This window comes from Neophocaena asiaeorientalis, unplaced genomic scaffold, assembly GCF_003031525.2.
Source record: "Neophocaena asiaeorientalis asiaeorientalis breed wild unplaced genomic scaffold, Neophocaena_asiaeorientalis_V1.1 scaffold14, whole genome shotgun sequence".
Taxonomy (NCBI): Eukaryota; Metazoa; Chordata; class Mammalia; order Artiodactyla; family Phocoenidae; genus Neophocaena; species Neophocaena asiaeorientalis.
The window spans coordinates 5563797-5575754 of record NW_020175192.1 but is presented as its reverse complement, the minus strand read 5'-3'; the positions used below and the strand labels follow the sequence as shown (position 1 = coordinate 5575754).

Genomic DNA, 11958 nt, shown 5'->3' with positions numbered 1-11958 from the left:
GCCGCGACCACCTCAAGGGCGGCGGGGGCGGCGCGCTGGAGAAGGAGAGCCAGCGCCGCTCGTACCCGCTCAACGCTGCCAGCCTGAACGGCGCCCCCAAGGGCGGCAAGTACGACGACGTCACCTTGAGCGGCGCCGAGGCGGCCGGCGGCGGCGGCTGCATGAAGACGGGGCTCTGGAAGAGCGAGACCACCGTCTAGGCTGGGGGCGGGCGCCGCTTCAGGACGGGAGGGCCGCGCGCGCAGGAGACCTCGCTTCTCGGGGGCCCTCAGAGACGTCGATCGGTACGTCCCCAGGATTGAGGTAGAGGTGCCTCGCTGCGCCCGGGCTCGCCAGCTTTAGTCCCGGAGGCTGGGGAAAGGACAGGCACAGGCCCGCCAACGCGAAGAGGGCCATCCTTCTGGGGTAGCGACAGACAATCCCCGAACCGCAGACGGGATACGTTTCCGTCCCAGCGCAGGCTGGTTTCGGCAGCCCCTGCCGTCCAGGCTCGGGGGAAAGGTCCTGTGGGGCTGCGGAGTGAGCAAGGGCGGCAGGGACAGCACAGCTCAGGCGGGCTTCTCCTAAGGTACTCCCCGCACCCCCCGCCCCGCTCACGGGCGGCCATCAGCCTTACCCGGAACACACGGGCGATGCGGGCCTGAGTAAGGTGTTCTCGCCTCACTGCCCTCCTCTGAATCAGTCACCCACCCGTGCCCAGATCCTAGGGCCTCTCCCCCACCCAGTTCTGGCTAACTAGGGAGCCAGCCTAGCAGATGAGCCAGATGACCAGGACCAGTGGGAGGAAACAAGGTGCTGCTTTTCGGATCAACTATGCAAAAGGAGAAGGTGGGGCAGGGTGAAAGGCAGCTGCAGGGATCAACCAGCCCTCTGGGAGGGGGGCAGGTGGAAAGGTGCACCATCAGGGCTGGAGGCCATTACCACAGGACTGGGACACACACCACACGGCAGGGCTCAGAGGTGGCACTTCAGGACAAAGCCCAGGCCCTACACCTAAGAAGCTGCCTGACAGATGCCTGGAGATGATGTGAGGGAAGCAGAGTTAGTGCTAAGATCTGGAGCTGAAGTTAGTCCTGCCTTAAACCTAATCCTATAAAAAAACAAAAACAACAAAACGCTCTGAAGAGGGGCGCCACCGCCAGGCTGCAGGTGGTGCTGGAGAAGCACTTACTGTCCAATCACAGGCCCATATCCCCAGTCTCGGCCCTCCACACCGAGGGACTGACAAAGCGCACTCCCCCTGCCACGTGAGGCCATAGAGGAGAACCGTTCCAATGATCTGATCTCCAGCTCCATATTAGGGAGAAACCTCCAAAACATCAAACCAGGTTCCTGCCTCCCGTAAGCCCAAGCCAAGTCCCCAGGGTAGTGGGGCCGGGGGAGGCCTGCAGCTCACCTGGGGTCTGCACCTTCACTGCTTTTTAAACACCAGCACGCATACTTCTCCCAACCTAAAAAGCAACCACCAGCCTTTGGTTACAGGATGCAGTGCGAGTGGAGGGAACCCTGGGCCTCATGAAAAGCCACAGGGAAACCCGGCCCCGTCTCCGTATCACCCCAGCCTGATCACCAAGGCAAGAGAAGACAGAGGGGAAGGGAGAAAACCCACACGCCTTGGGATGCATCCTGTTATTTATGCTTTTGCTGCACAGACAATATTAGACAGAAAAAAAAAAAAAGGCCAAAAAAAAAAAAGCTTCGTATTATTCTTCCACTTATGCTGGCTGCTGTTTACATACCCCGCCAATGCCTTAGCACTGGAGAGCTTTTTGCAATACGCTGGGGAAAGGGGAGGGAGGGAATGAAAAGTGCCAAAGAAAACATGTTTTTAAAAGCTCGGGTTTTATACAATAGAATGTTTTCTAGCAGATGCCTCTTGTTTTAATATATTAAAATTTTGCAAAGCCCTTTGAGCTATGAGCTTACTCCAGCCCCGGTCCTTTTGTTAGGAGGGAGAGGATCTCTGACACTGTACACACGAACCCACAAAGGCCTGTGAATGGACACAGGGCCAAGGGCTGCCCAGTTCCATCCTCTGAGGGCTGATACCATCCGGAATGCGCACTGCTCCACACCAACAGGGAGGCCCCGCCAGCCCTGCAGCTGCGGTGTATCCAATCTGAAGCGAGAGCAGGAGAGCACCTGGCACTTTCCCAACAGTCCAAGAGAAAGCCAGCCCACAGAACAGGAGTATGTGCGACCACTGTCTGGGACCGAGGGATGGGACTTTCCAACCCAGGCGTCCCCGTGTTCCTTCTGACTTCGACTCTGGGACCTGGGGTCCAATAACTGCAGAGCCCCTCTTGGGTTCCTTAAATGAGAAGGGAGATACCTAAAGACTTGTATACACTGATTTCTCTGGCTACATCGGGCCTGTTAGCAAGCCGCCGTCAGGTGGGGTTAAGCGCCCGCGCCCCCCCACCCCGCAGACCCCAGCTGTGCATCAGGGAGGGTTAGGGACACTCGTGGCAGCCTGTCTAGCGGCCTGGGCTCTCTGGAAGTCCCTAACTTCCTGAGGGGAACGCAAATACTGCTCGATCTCACTATCAGAAATGTCCTCATCTCCAGTGACCGTGCAGACAGGGGGTGTGGGACAGATCCGCTTTGGGGGCTTCAACATGCAGGGTGGGAGGAGGAGGGTGGGGCTCGCTGGCCGCTTCCCTGCGGGCAAATCTACGGAGCCATCGCCCCGGTCCTCTTTTCCCCATCCTTGCCCCTGGCCCGGCCCCTGCAGCCCCTTCTCCCGGGCGTCCAGTGCGTCTGGCTCTGCTGTTCCATCTCGAAGGGCCTTGCGGACCAACATGTGGCGGTGCTGGAGAAGGTCGCCGACGTGCGCGACCACAGACCGCTTGTCAAGCTTCAGGACCTGCAACCAGGCCAGCTGCCCGGCCAGCCGCAGCAGCACAGCCAGCAGCTCCTGCAGGCGGGAGGAAGCGGGGTAGGGCAGGTCCACGCTCGCCAATTTACAAAATCGGGCAAGGGAACACGTCAGCCGATCTGAAGGCCGCAGCGACTGCCAAGCCAGGAAAGTGGCAGCGGTGATGACAGGCAAGGGATGCCGCCCGGTCACCAGCCACGTCTCATCTGCCAGCTCCACCAACTGCAGCGTTCGCGATAGCATCTTCTCCTTGTCTTCCACGTACTTGGCTGGCACAGACGGGGAGGCTTCAAACAGTTTGAAGCTGAAATAACCAAAATGAGGGTCTGATCTCAATACCTCTGGAGGACCGCTCTTTCAAAGCGCAGAAGATGGGCAAGCTATGCTATCCTCCCGGGAACACTCAAGCCTGCTGGGCAGCAAGTTTATCCAGGTACCGAGAGAAGACAGGGTGAGTCTCCCGCTGAAGAGGTGAAGGGCAGGAGAATGCAGAAGGGAGCTAACATTTCTGGACGATGCCCCTCCCCCCACCCCATCAGCCATCATTCTGAGGGCTTCACAAAAGTTCTCCTTTAATCTACTACTCCACAGCCTGTCACGTGCATTCACAGACACAAAACCTGCCCACAGTCATCCAGCTTGGACGTCACCAAGCTTCACACCCAAGACTGTTTCACACCAATAGTCTTTGCTTTCTACCATATTTGTCAGAAAAAAAGAACACAGCTACTCATTTAAAAAAAAACAAAAAAACTGGCTTCTAACTCCAGCTCCCTCAGTTGCTAATATCCTTTCAGCTCTAATCACACATGATCCTGTCGAGGCAGGGCTGTTCCATCTAGCCAAGGAGGCCACACACAACATGAGTGGTGGAACCCAGGAGCCCCGTGTCAAGGCTAACACCTTCCGTCCTGCATCATTAGGTTGCTGTAAGGGCAAAGGGATTTGAAAATTGTAACATTCCAGAAATGTAAAACAGGATTAACCTGATTAGTGAGTGCTAGGCACAGGAAAGGGAGAAGACTTTTTTCTCCCACATCCTTGTAGATGGGCTTTGGTCAAAAACAGCCAGCCAGAGGTAAAAGGATTCAGGTCTAAACCCATCCCATCCCCATGTCTCCCACTAGGCAGGTACCTGCTACAGTAGGTCTTCACCAGGTCCACCAAGCACAGAGATGGCACATCCAGCCCCAGGAGCTTCACCATCTGCAGGTAGGTGCCAGAAAACACATCCAAATCTGCATACAGCAGGGTGCAGATGGTTCCCATGGTCAGGGGCCAGTTGCGCTGCCGGCAGGTGATTAAGACACAGCACCCGACCAACACCTCCTTCTTCTGCAGCCTGGCAGCACGGATGCCAGAGTGCTGGTATGCCTGTTGGTAGTAGGCAACTGCCGTGTCCTCAAATGTTGGTGGCAGCTGCAGAACTCGACAGAGGTCTCTCACTCGGCAGAGACCTAAGAAACCCACAGCAGGAGTTAGAGGGGCCCCAACAGCACCTTAAAAGGATCATACACCACGATCAAGTGGGATTTACCCCAGGGATGCAAGGATTTTTCAGTATCTGCAAATCAATCGGTGTGATACACCACATCAACAAATTGAAAAATAAAAACCGTACGATCATCTCAATAGATGCAGAAAAAGCTTTTGATAAAATTCAACATCCATTTATGAGAAAAACTCTCCAGAAAGTGGGCATAGAGAGAACATACGTCAACATAATAAAGGCCATATATGACAAACCCACAGCTAACATCATACTCAATGGTGGAAAGCTGAAAGCATTTCCTCTAAGATCAGGAACAAGACAAGATGTCCACTCTCGCCATTTTTCCTCAACATAGTTTTGGAAGTCCTAGCCATGGCAATCAGAGACAAAAAAGAAATAAAAGGAATCTAAATTGGAAAGGAAGAAGTAAAACTGTCACTGTTTGCAGATGACACGATACCGTACATAGAGGGGTCAAAGAAGCCACCATGCAGCTCCTAGCAATTTCTGTTCAACTCGCCTCAGATACCAGAAGCACAAATAATGGACCTTTCTACAATGACAAGAGTGACACTTGGTGAGGTCATTCAAAAGGCACAAAGACATTTATGAAAGGAAGTCACACTTCAGTGCCCCATCTTCTGGAGGCTGGTTTGATTTGTGGCCAAGCCCAAGTTTGAGGTGGGTTCCTTGAGTCTACCTCAGACATATCCCCCAAGCAAACCTAAACCTTCCACCTAACTGCCACCTGTCTTAGAACCATCTCCATCCTTTATTTCTAATCACCATTCTCTTCTTTTCTACCTTACCCAATAATGCTGAAAACAGGAAAGACAAGCAGATGGGCTAGACAGGGGTCCCCAACCCCCGGACCAACCACTACCGGTCCTCGGCCTGTTAGGAACCGGGTGGCACAGCAGGAAGTGAGCGGCAGGTGAGCCAGCGAAGCTCCATCTGCCACTCCCAATCGCTCGCATTACTACCTAAACCATCCCCCCCCAACCCAGTCTGTGGAAAAACTGTCTTCCACGAAACTGGTCCCTGGTGCCAAAAAGGTTGGGGACCACTGGGCTAGACCATCAGGAGAATTTTCTTTAAAGCCACTGTGTCATAAAAGGTTGATACTCACCTCGTTGCTGGCTGCGACTAACTTGTTCGTTTTTCCCTGTGCTTCGGGAATATGTTACTTCTGTAAGATAATGAACAAATAGCTTGTTTAGCCTCTATTCACCAAATCCCTGCCCTCCCACCACACAAAACCGGGGAGCAGAATCCCAGTCATCGTGCACCCGCTCCTCGTCTCACAGAAGGTGCCCATCTGTGCAAGTTAAAGGTCCACCTGGTTTTCCATGACCACAAGCAATACCAAACACACAGAGACTAAAGAGGACTAGGACTGCCCTAAAGCAGCTCCAAGTGTTCCAAATTTCCAGCTGTCCCTCCTGTACATCCAGTTCAGGCAATTCTCCTGCCTGCAGATTCTGAGAGCTGCATTGCGTAGGGACTTGGAAAGCAAAGTAAAGAAAAAAAAAAAAAAAAGATGCTTTTGCCAATTAGTGCTCAAAACTACTTCGGGATAACAGTATTTTCTGTATTCGTAAAGAATTGATCTATCAATACAATTCTTCGACCATGCCCAGACTAGGTAAACTGAGTGGAACTTTGTTTCTGTTTCATTTATTCAACATCTGTTAATACCTACTACATATACCAGATATGGTGCTAGAAAAACACAGATAAATGGCAGTCCCTGACCTTCTGCAGCTCGCTCATCCACTTTAGGCTGTTTTCTCTCGTATTTAAGGGTGCACGTGACAGGGAGACGACAGGAGATAAGAAGACTCTGACGTCAATCCCTCCACAGCCCCAGGCTGTACCCACGGCCCCGGAAAAGCCCGCAGAGGTACCTCGGAGGTTGCCCTCGTCAGTGAAGGTGGTAGTAAGGACTCCCTCGGTGACCACACAGCCGCAGTCGGAGCACACCAGCTGGTTCTGCGAATAGTGCGAGTCTTCCACGAGCTCAGCGGAGCCGCAATCGGGACACCGGCCTCCGCCCGGCATCTCACAACCCGTCCAAAGCCGAGGAAGCTTTCCAACACCCACCCCTCACGTCGACAGCAGCAACTGTGCGGAAACAGGAAGTAGGAGCGGAGCCTTGTAAGGTCTGCACCTTTCCCTTCCGGCCAGCGTAACAGCTGTACTATAGGTATTTCCTCCGCGGCTGCGCGGCACTTCCGGTCCGTTCCTCTTTGGCTCGGGTAGAAACGTGATCTATGAGAGGAGGTTCCTGTTCTGGACTGTGTCTTCGACTTCCCCGCAATCTGTAGTTACTTTGAGGTGGGCCCGACTGAGGATTGCATTTGAGTGAGCGTTCTACCTGCATGGACACGGATAACAGACAAGATATTGTTGCCATCCGCAAACAACTCTTCTTTCTAAAGCGCTAGGGGAATCGCAGATTCTCCTTTTCTCTTTGGTGACGGATGTTGATTTTGGCCATAGTACAAAATCTGTGTCTAAAAAGGAGAGTACTGTATCAAGAGAGCAGGAAATCGTGCTCTTTCCAGAGTGGCTTCCCCTCAAGCAAGTTGTTTCCTCTCTTTGCAGTCTATTTTCCTCCACTGTAGAATGAAGGAGTTGAATTAAAATCCAGAGTGGCAACCTCGGATGCTTTCAGAGGCTAGGCAAGGAATGTCTAAGGGAGTTGGAGAGAAAGAATATGCGGTGGTGAGACTCTTGGCAATCTGAAGGGTTCAAGCAGATTCGGATGTTTTTAAACCTGACCTTTAAGATGCTCCAAGATTCTAGCTCCAAAGTTCCTAGCATGGGATAGTATAGATAAAAGAATCTTGAGCAAAAGAGTGCCTCTAGCAAGCTTACACATGAGAGATTTTGTATGTCATGTTTGAATATAAATTAAACATGACGAAAGAGAGTGTGCTTTCTCATAAGTAAATCCTAATTGCACTCATCAAGAATACAGGTTTTGGGAATTCCCCGGTGGTCCAGTGGTTAGGACTCCATGCTTTCACTGCCGAGGGCCTGGGTTCAATCCCTGGTTGGGGAAGTAAGATTCCACAAGCTGCATGGTGTGGCAAAACAAAACAAAACAAAAGGTTTTAACACTTGAAAGTTTTAGAATCAGTTGTGTCTGAAAAATAAGAAAATTGAGTTAAATGACAAAGAAACAAAGGCCAGTCCCTTCTGACTCCAAGACAACAGATGGAAGTCATCATAGCCAGTACTGAAATTAGGTGAGGAATTTCTGCTTCTCAGTCTGGTGGTGGAGAATTTCAGGCAGGTCCGGCATTAGCAGATCTTGGGAGCTGTTGTGGGCTCAATTTCAACTGTGCACAGGGACTTGGGGGTGAACGGTGAGCACTTCCCACTGAGAACAGAAAATGACTGGACAGCTCCTGCCCAGACTGAATTGAGGAAAAAGGGTGTCTTGTCAGCCCCTTAACAGATAGGGATGCTCCCTTGAGGATTAAGACACAGGTCACAGCTGTCTTCTTTAGAAGACCAATAAAGTATGCATCCTAGAGATGAAAAGTTTTCAACAGAAAAACGGTACTTATTAGTATGAAGAGATGAGGCAACATAATGACCATGTACCCAGTGCGTCCTCAAACAGAGGATCTGAGCCTCAAAAATAAAGGGCTCTGATCAGGCAGAGCTATAGTTTCTTTTGAACCAGTGGTCAGGTACAGAGGACTCTATGCCTTAAGAGACTGTGAGTTCTCTGGACCACAGTGCAGAACAAGAGCATCTCTGACCAAAATAAGATTGCCTCTTGTCTGTAATCCACGCAGCAGCCTTCTCTGCTTCAAATGCCATTTCCCTCTAATATAAATTGGGGGAGAGATGCTGTACCTTTCAAGAATTGTCCGTTCAGCCCCTCTGGCTCACAAGTCCCTCCGCTCTGCTCACGGCTACTCCAAAGCCTCCCCTCCCTTCCTACTGCACAACAGAACTTCTGGCACCCTGGACCTCAGTGAACTGTCAGGATTCCAGGTATTAGCTGACCAGTGAACACAGAGCAGCTAGACTTCCATTTTTTCATTTTCCACATCAGCATCACATGAGATGGTTAATGGGCTATACTGAAGGGTTGAAGAACTGAATGTGATTATAATATAAATGAAAACATATTAGTGAGATGGGAACTTTCATAAGATTCCCCTCACAGTCAAGAGGAAAGCATTAAAAACCAATCAAACCAAACAAAAACACCTTCAAAAGGTGTCAGCGCCTTCTTTCCCACACTCTCCTCAAGCCTCTCTCCTCAATAGCCACATCTAAGGGTCCCATCCGGTCCCCCAGAGACTGCTTTCTCAGAGCAAGAGAACCGCTCTCCTAGAGAAATCTCAACCGCTACCACAGGGCTTGGTCCCACTGGAGGGATCCACCCCCTCCCCCAACCAAGGGATGCAATAATCTCTAACAGTCCATTCCCCGAGGTGTGAATTACTCACTTTAGCCCCACGCCATGCGAGGGCTTGAGTGGGCTTTGGTGCCCCAAGTTCCCTCTTTCCTAGACTTCCCCACTACTGTAAGGTATGACAGGATTTATTTCTGGTTGTCCAGCAGATCAATACTGGGGACACACTTGTGTGCTCATGTGTGCACACACAGCTCTCAGAGACATCTGTTAGTTTCACACAGTGCAGTCGACATCCTTACTGGGGACGGGAAACAGGTCCCTAAAAGCAACATAACTGGCACTGGGAGTAGGTGTTTTTTGTTTTTAATTAATTTATTTTTTGGCTGCGTTGGGTCTTCGTTGTTGCGCGCGGGCTTTCTCTAGTTGTGGCGAGCGGGGGCCACTCTTCGTTGCGGTGTGTGGGCTTCTCACTGCGGTGGCTTCTCTTGTTGCAAAGCACGGGTTCTAGGCGCGCAGGCTTCAGTAGTTGTGGCTCACGGGCTCAGTAGTTGTGGCTCGTGGGCTGTAGAGCACAGGCTCAGTAGTTGTGGCGCGTGGGCTTAGTTGCTCCACGGCATGTGGGATCTTCCCGGACCAGGGCTCGAACCCGTGTCCCCTGCGTTGTCAGGTGGATTCTTAACCACTGCGCCACCAGGGAAGGCCAGGAGTAGGTTTCTTTTTTTTTTTTAAGTTTTTATTTTATATTGGAGTAGAGTTGATTAACAATGTTGTGATAGTTTCAGGTGTACAGCAAAGTGATTCAGTTATACATATACATGTGTCTCTTTGGGAGTAGTTCTTTACATTACCATACAGAACAGCATCAGACTCCTCTCATCCCCAATTTTGCACAGATCTTGAACTGAACTGCACTTTTTTAAAGTGGGATTTTACTACAGAGTCATCTACCTATGACAGAACCCCTGGAATTCTGCTTTCCCCAACACTACTCACAGTAAAGTGGAAGAGCAGCTTTATGATTCTCCTACCAGCAACTCTAGGGGTGGAGGGGTGATTCTCTTCCAGCCACAGGTATGTGATAGTGTAAGAGAGCCTCGCCCTCAGACACAGACAGGCTAGGAGGTGGGCAGGACCCAGGCCAGAAGATGGCGCGCTCCACTAAGACATGCAAGTCTGGGGTTCACGTTCTCAGGAAGAAATCTGTTTATTTAGGAAATTTATTTGCCTTCCTCTGGGAAATCAGGACAGATACATCAGCCTTGGTGCCTTTCCTGCTGCTACAGACTCTACCAAGAGTTACCATCATTCAGTGATAGTGATGATCTGTTCTTTTTGGGGTTTTTTTAAGGGATATTTATTTATTTATTTTTGGCTGCATTGGATCTTCGGTGCTGCGCGTGGGCTTTCTCTATTTGCGGTGAGAGGGGGCTACTCTTCGTTGCGGTGCGCAGGCTTCTCACTGCGGTGGCTTCTCTTGTTGCGGAGCACAGGCTCTAGGCGCACGGGCTTCAGTAGTTGTGGCTCACGGGCTCAGTAGTTGTGGCTCGCTGGCTCTAGAGCACAGGCTCAGTAGTTGTGGTGCACGGGCTTAGTTGCTCGGCGGCATGTGGGATCTTCCCAGACCAGGGCTCGAACCCGTGTCTCCTGCATTGGCAGGCAGATTCTTAACCACTGCACCACCAGGGAAGCCCATGATGATCTGTTTAACAGCTATTCCTCCAACCTCTCTCCCCTACTCCTCCCTGAGCCTGTGAAGCTGGAGCCATGCTCCTTGTCTGTAAGGCTGGAGCCCACATGGTTCCTGGCACATAGGCTTTTGGAATGCTGAGTGCCCAGGATGGGCTGGATTAGAGCAGAAAGCTACTGGGGAGGGACGGCCATTGGAAAGGATGCCTCAGACGTGGTCCAGATGTGAAATACTGACCTTAAGGCCAGAGCTCTTTCTAGAGAAGAGGCCAGAGAGGAGGGCACTGAGGGCCTGAAGGAAGCCCCAGGCCAGCCGTCCCTTGGTGACATGTGCGAATGTGTTAGGGATCTACCTGTCTTTGTTACAAGTCTCCCTGGGAATGACCTGGCTTTCTCATCCCCGTGTCCTGGGAGTGCCTGCTACGCTCCGGAAAGGCTGTCCAGCTCTGGTGGACACCCGTCCTGGGAGGGCCGGTCAGAAGCAACACAGACGGGATTCCTCAGAGATGGGATCATTTCTAATCTGGAGCGAGCAACCAGTGGGAGTTGGGCTGCCCTCAGGGCCTCCCCCTGGGCTCCTTCCAGCTCAGATGACTCTAACCCAGTTTCACTCTGAGCCCAGAGGACCCCCTTCTCCTCGTCACAATGAGTCTTGGAGCCTTTCTGACTGGCTCCCCATCACCTCAGCTCTTCAGTAGACAATGATTCTTCTCTGACACACAAGGGTGACAACAGCCTCAGTACAGGGCACGGCCAGTACTTCCTAAACCCTTGTGCCAAGTCCCTGCCCTCATTCATATTCACTTTCCCCTTTCCTGTTGTTTATTGTGTGACCCCAATACACGTTCCCTCCCCTGGGCTGAGGATCGCTGTGTTCGGTTTCCTGATCTCCCAGGAACGAAGGCACATGGTAACTCGGAGAAGGAGGTCACAGGCCTAGAACACAAACACAGTCGCCTCAGAGGGACCTTCCCTCCTCGGAGCCATGGCTCATCAGGCCTCGTCTTGAGGCCCTCCGTTTTCCCTGCCCATCCTCCAGGATGTCAAGTCACTCAGAATATTATCTCCTCCGCCCCCAAGGCTAGAGGAGACTGGGGCCTCCTAGTCTGGGGGCCTAGACTGGGGGTCGGCAAACTTTTCCTGTGAAGGGCCAGAGAGCAAATATTTAGATTTGGTGGGCGAGAAGGTCTTTGTTTTAAGCACTCAGGTCTGCCGTTGCAACGTGGAAACAGCCGTAGACAATTACCTAAATGAGCACTGCTGTATTCCAATAAAGTTGTGTAGACAATGAAATTTGAATCTCATGTAATTTCCATGTGTCATGAAATATTATTTTGATTCTTTAACTGTAAAAATCTCCAGTGTTCAGTGAGGTGTTGTTGACTGTGGTCATCATTCCGGCCACTTGTTCATCCCACATTTTTAAAAAAAAAGGAAAAATCATCGTGTTTTTTTTTGTTTGTTTTGGCCATACCGCACATGGCTTGTGGGAGGCTTGTGAGGTCTTAGTTCCCTGAC

The 11958-nt window shown here is 51.4% G+C and overlaps 2 protein-coding genes across 2 annotated transcripts in view; one reads left to right on the top strand and one right to left on the bottom strand.

Annotated features, from left to right (window-relative positions):
* The window catches only part of ADGRA2 (adhesion G protein-coupled receptor A2), a 34190-nt gene extending 32279 nt beyond the window's left edge, over window positions 1-1911 (top strand). The window contains exon 20 of the mRNA XM_024764986.1: window positions 2-1911. Within this exon, the coding sequence (XP_024620754.1) occupies window positions 2-200 (199 nt within the window). The 3' untranslated portion in view covers window positions 201-1911. The remainder of the gene's footprint in view (window position 1) is intronic.
* Window positions 1824-6527, bottom strand: BRF2 (BRF2 general transcription factor IIIB subunit). The gene is made up of 4 exons (XM_024765088.1): window positions 6278-6527; window positions 5500-5559; window positions 4014-4335; window positions 1824-3182 (listed from the first exon to the last, which is right to left on the bottom strand). The coding sequence occupies exons 1-4, from the start codon at window positions 6429-6431 to the stop codon at window positions 2444-2446; spliced, it is 1275 nt and encodes a 424-aa protein (XP_024620856.1). The 5' UTR covers window positions 6432-6527; the 3' UTR covers window positions 1824-2443.
* Window positions 6528-11958: the final 5431 nt, after the last annotated feature.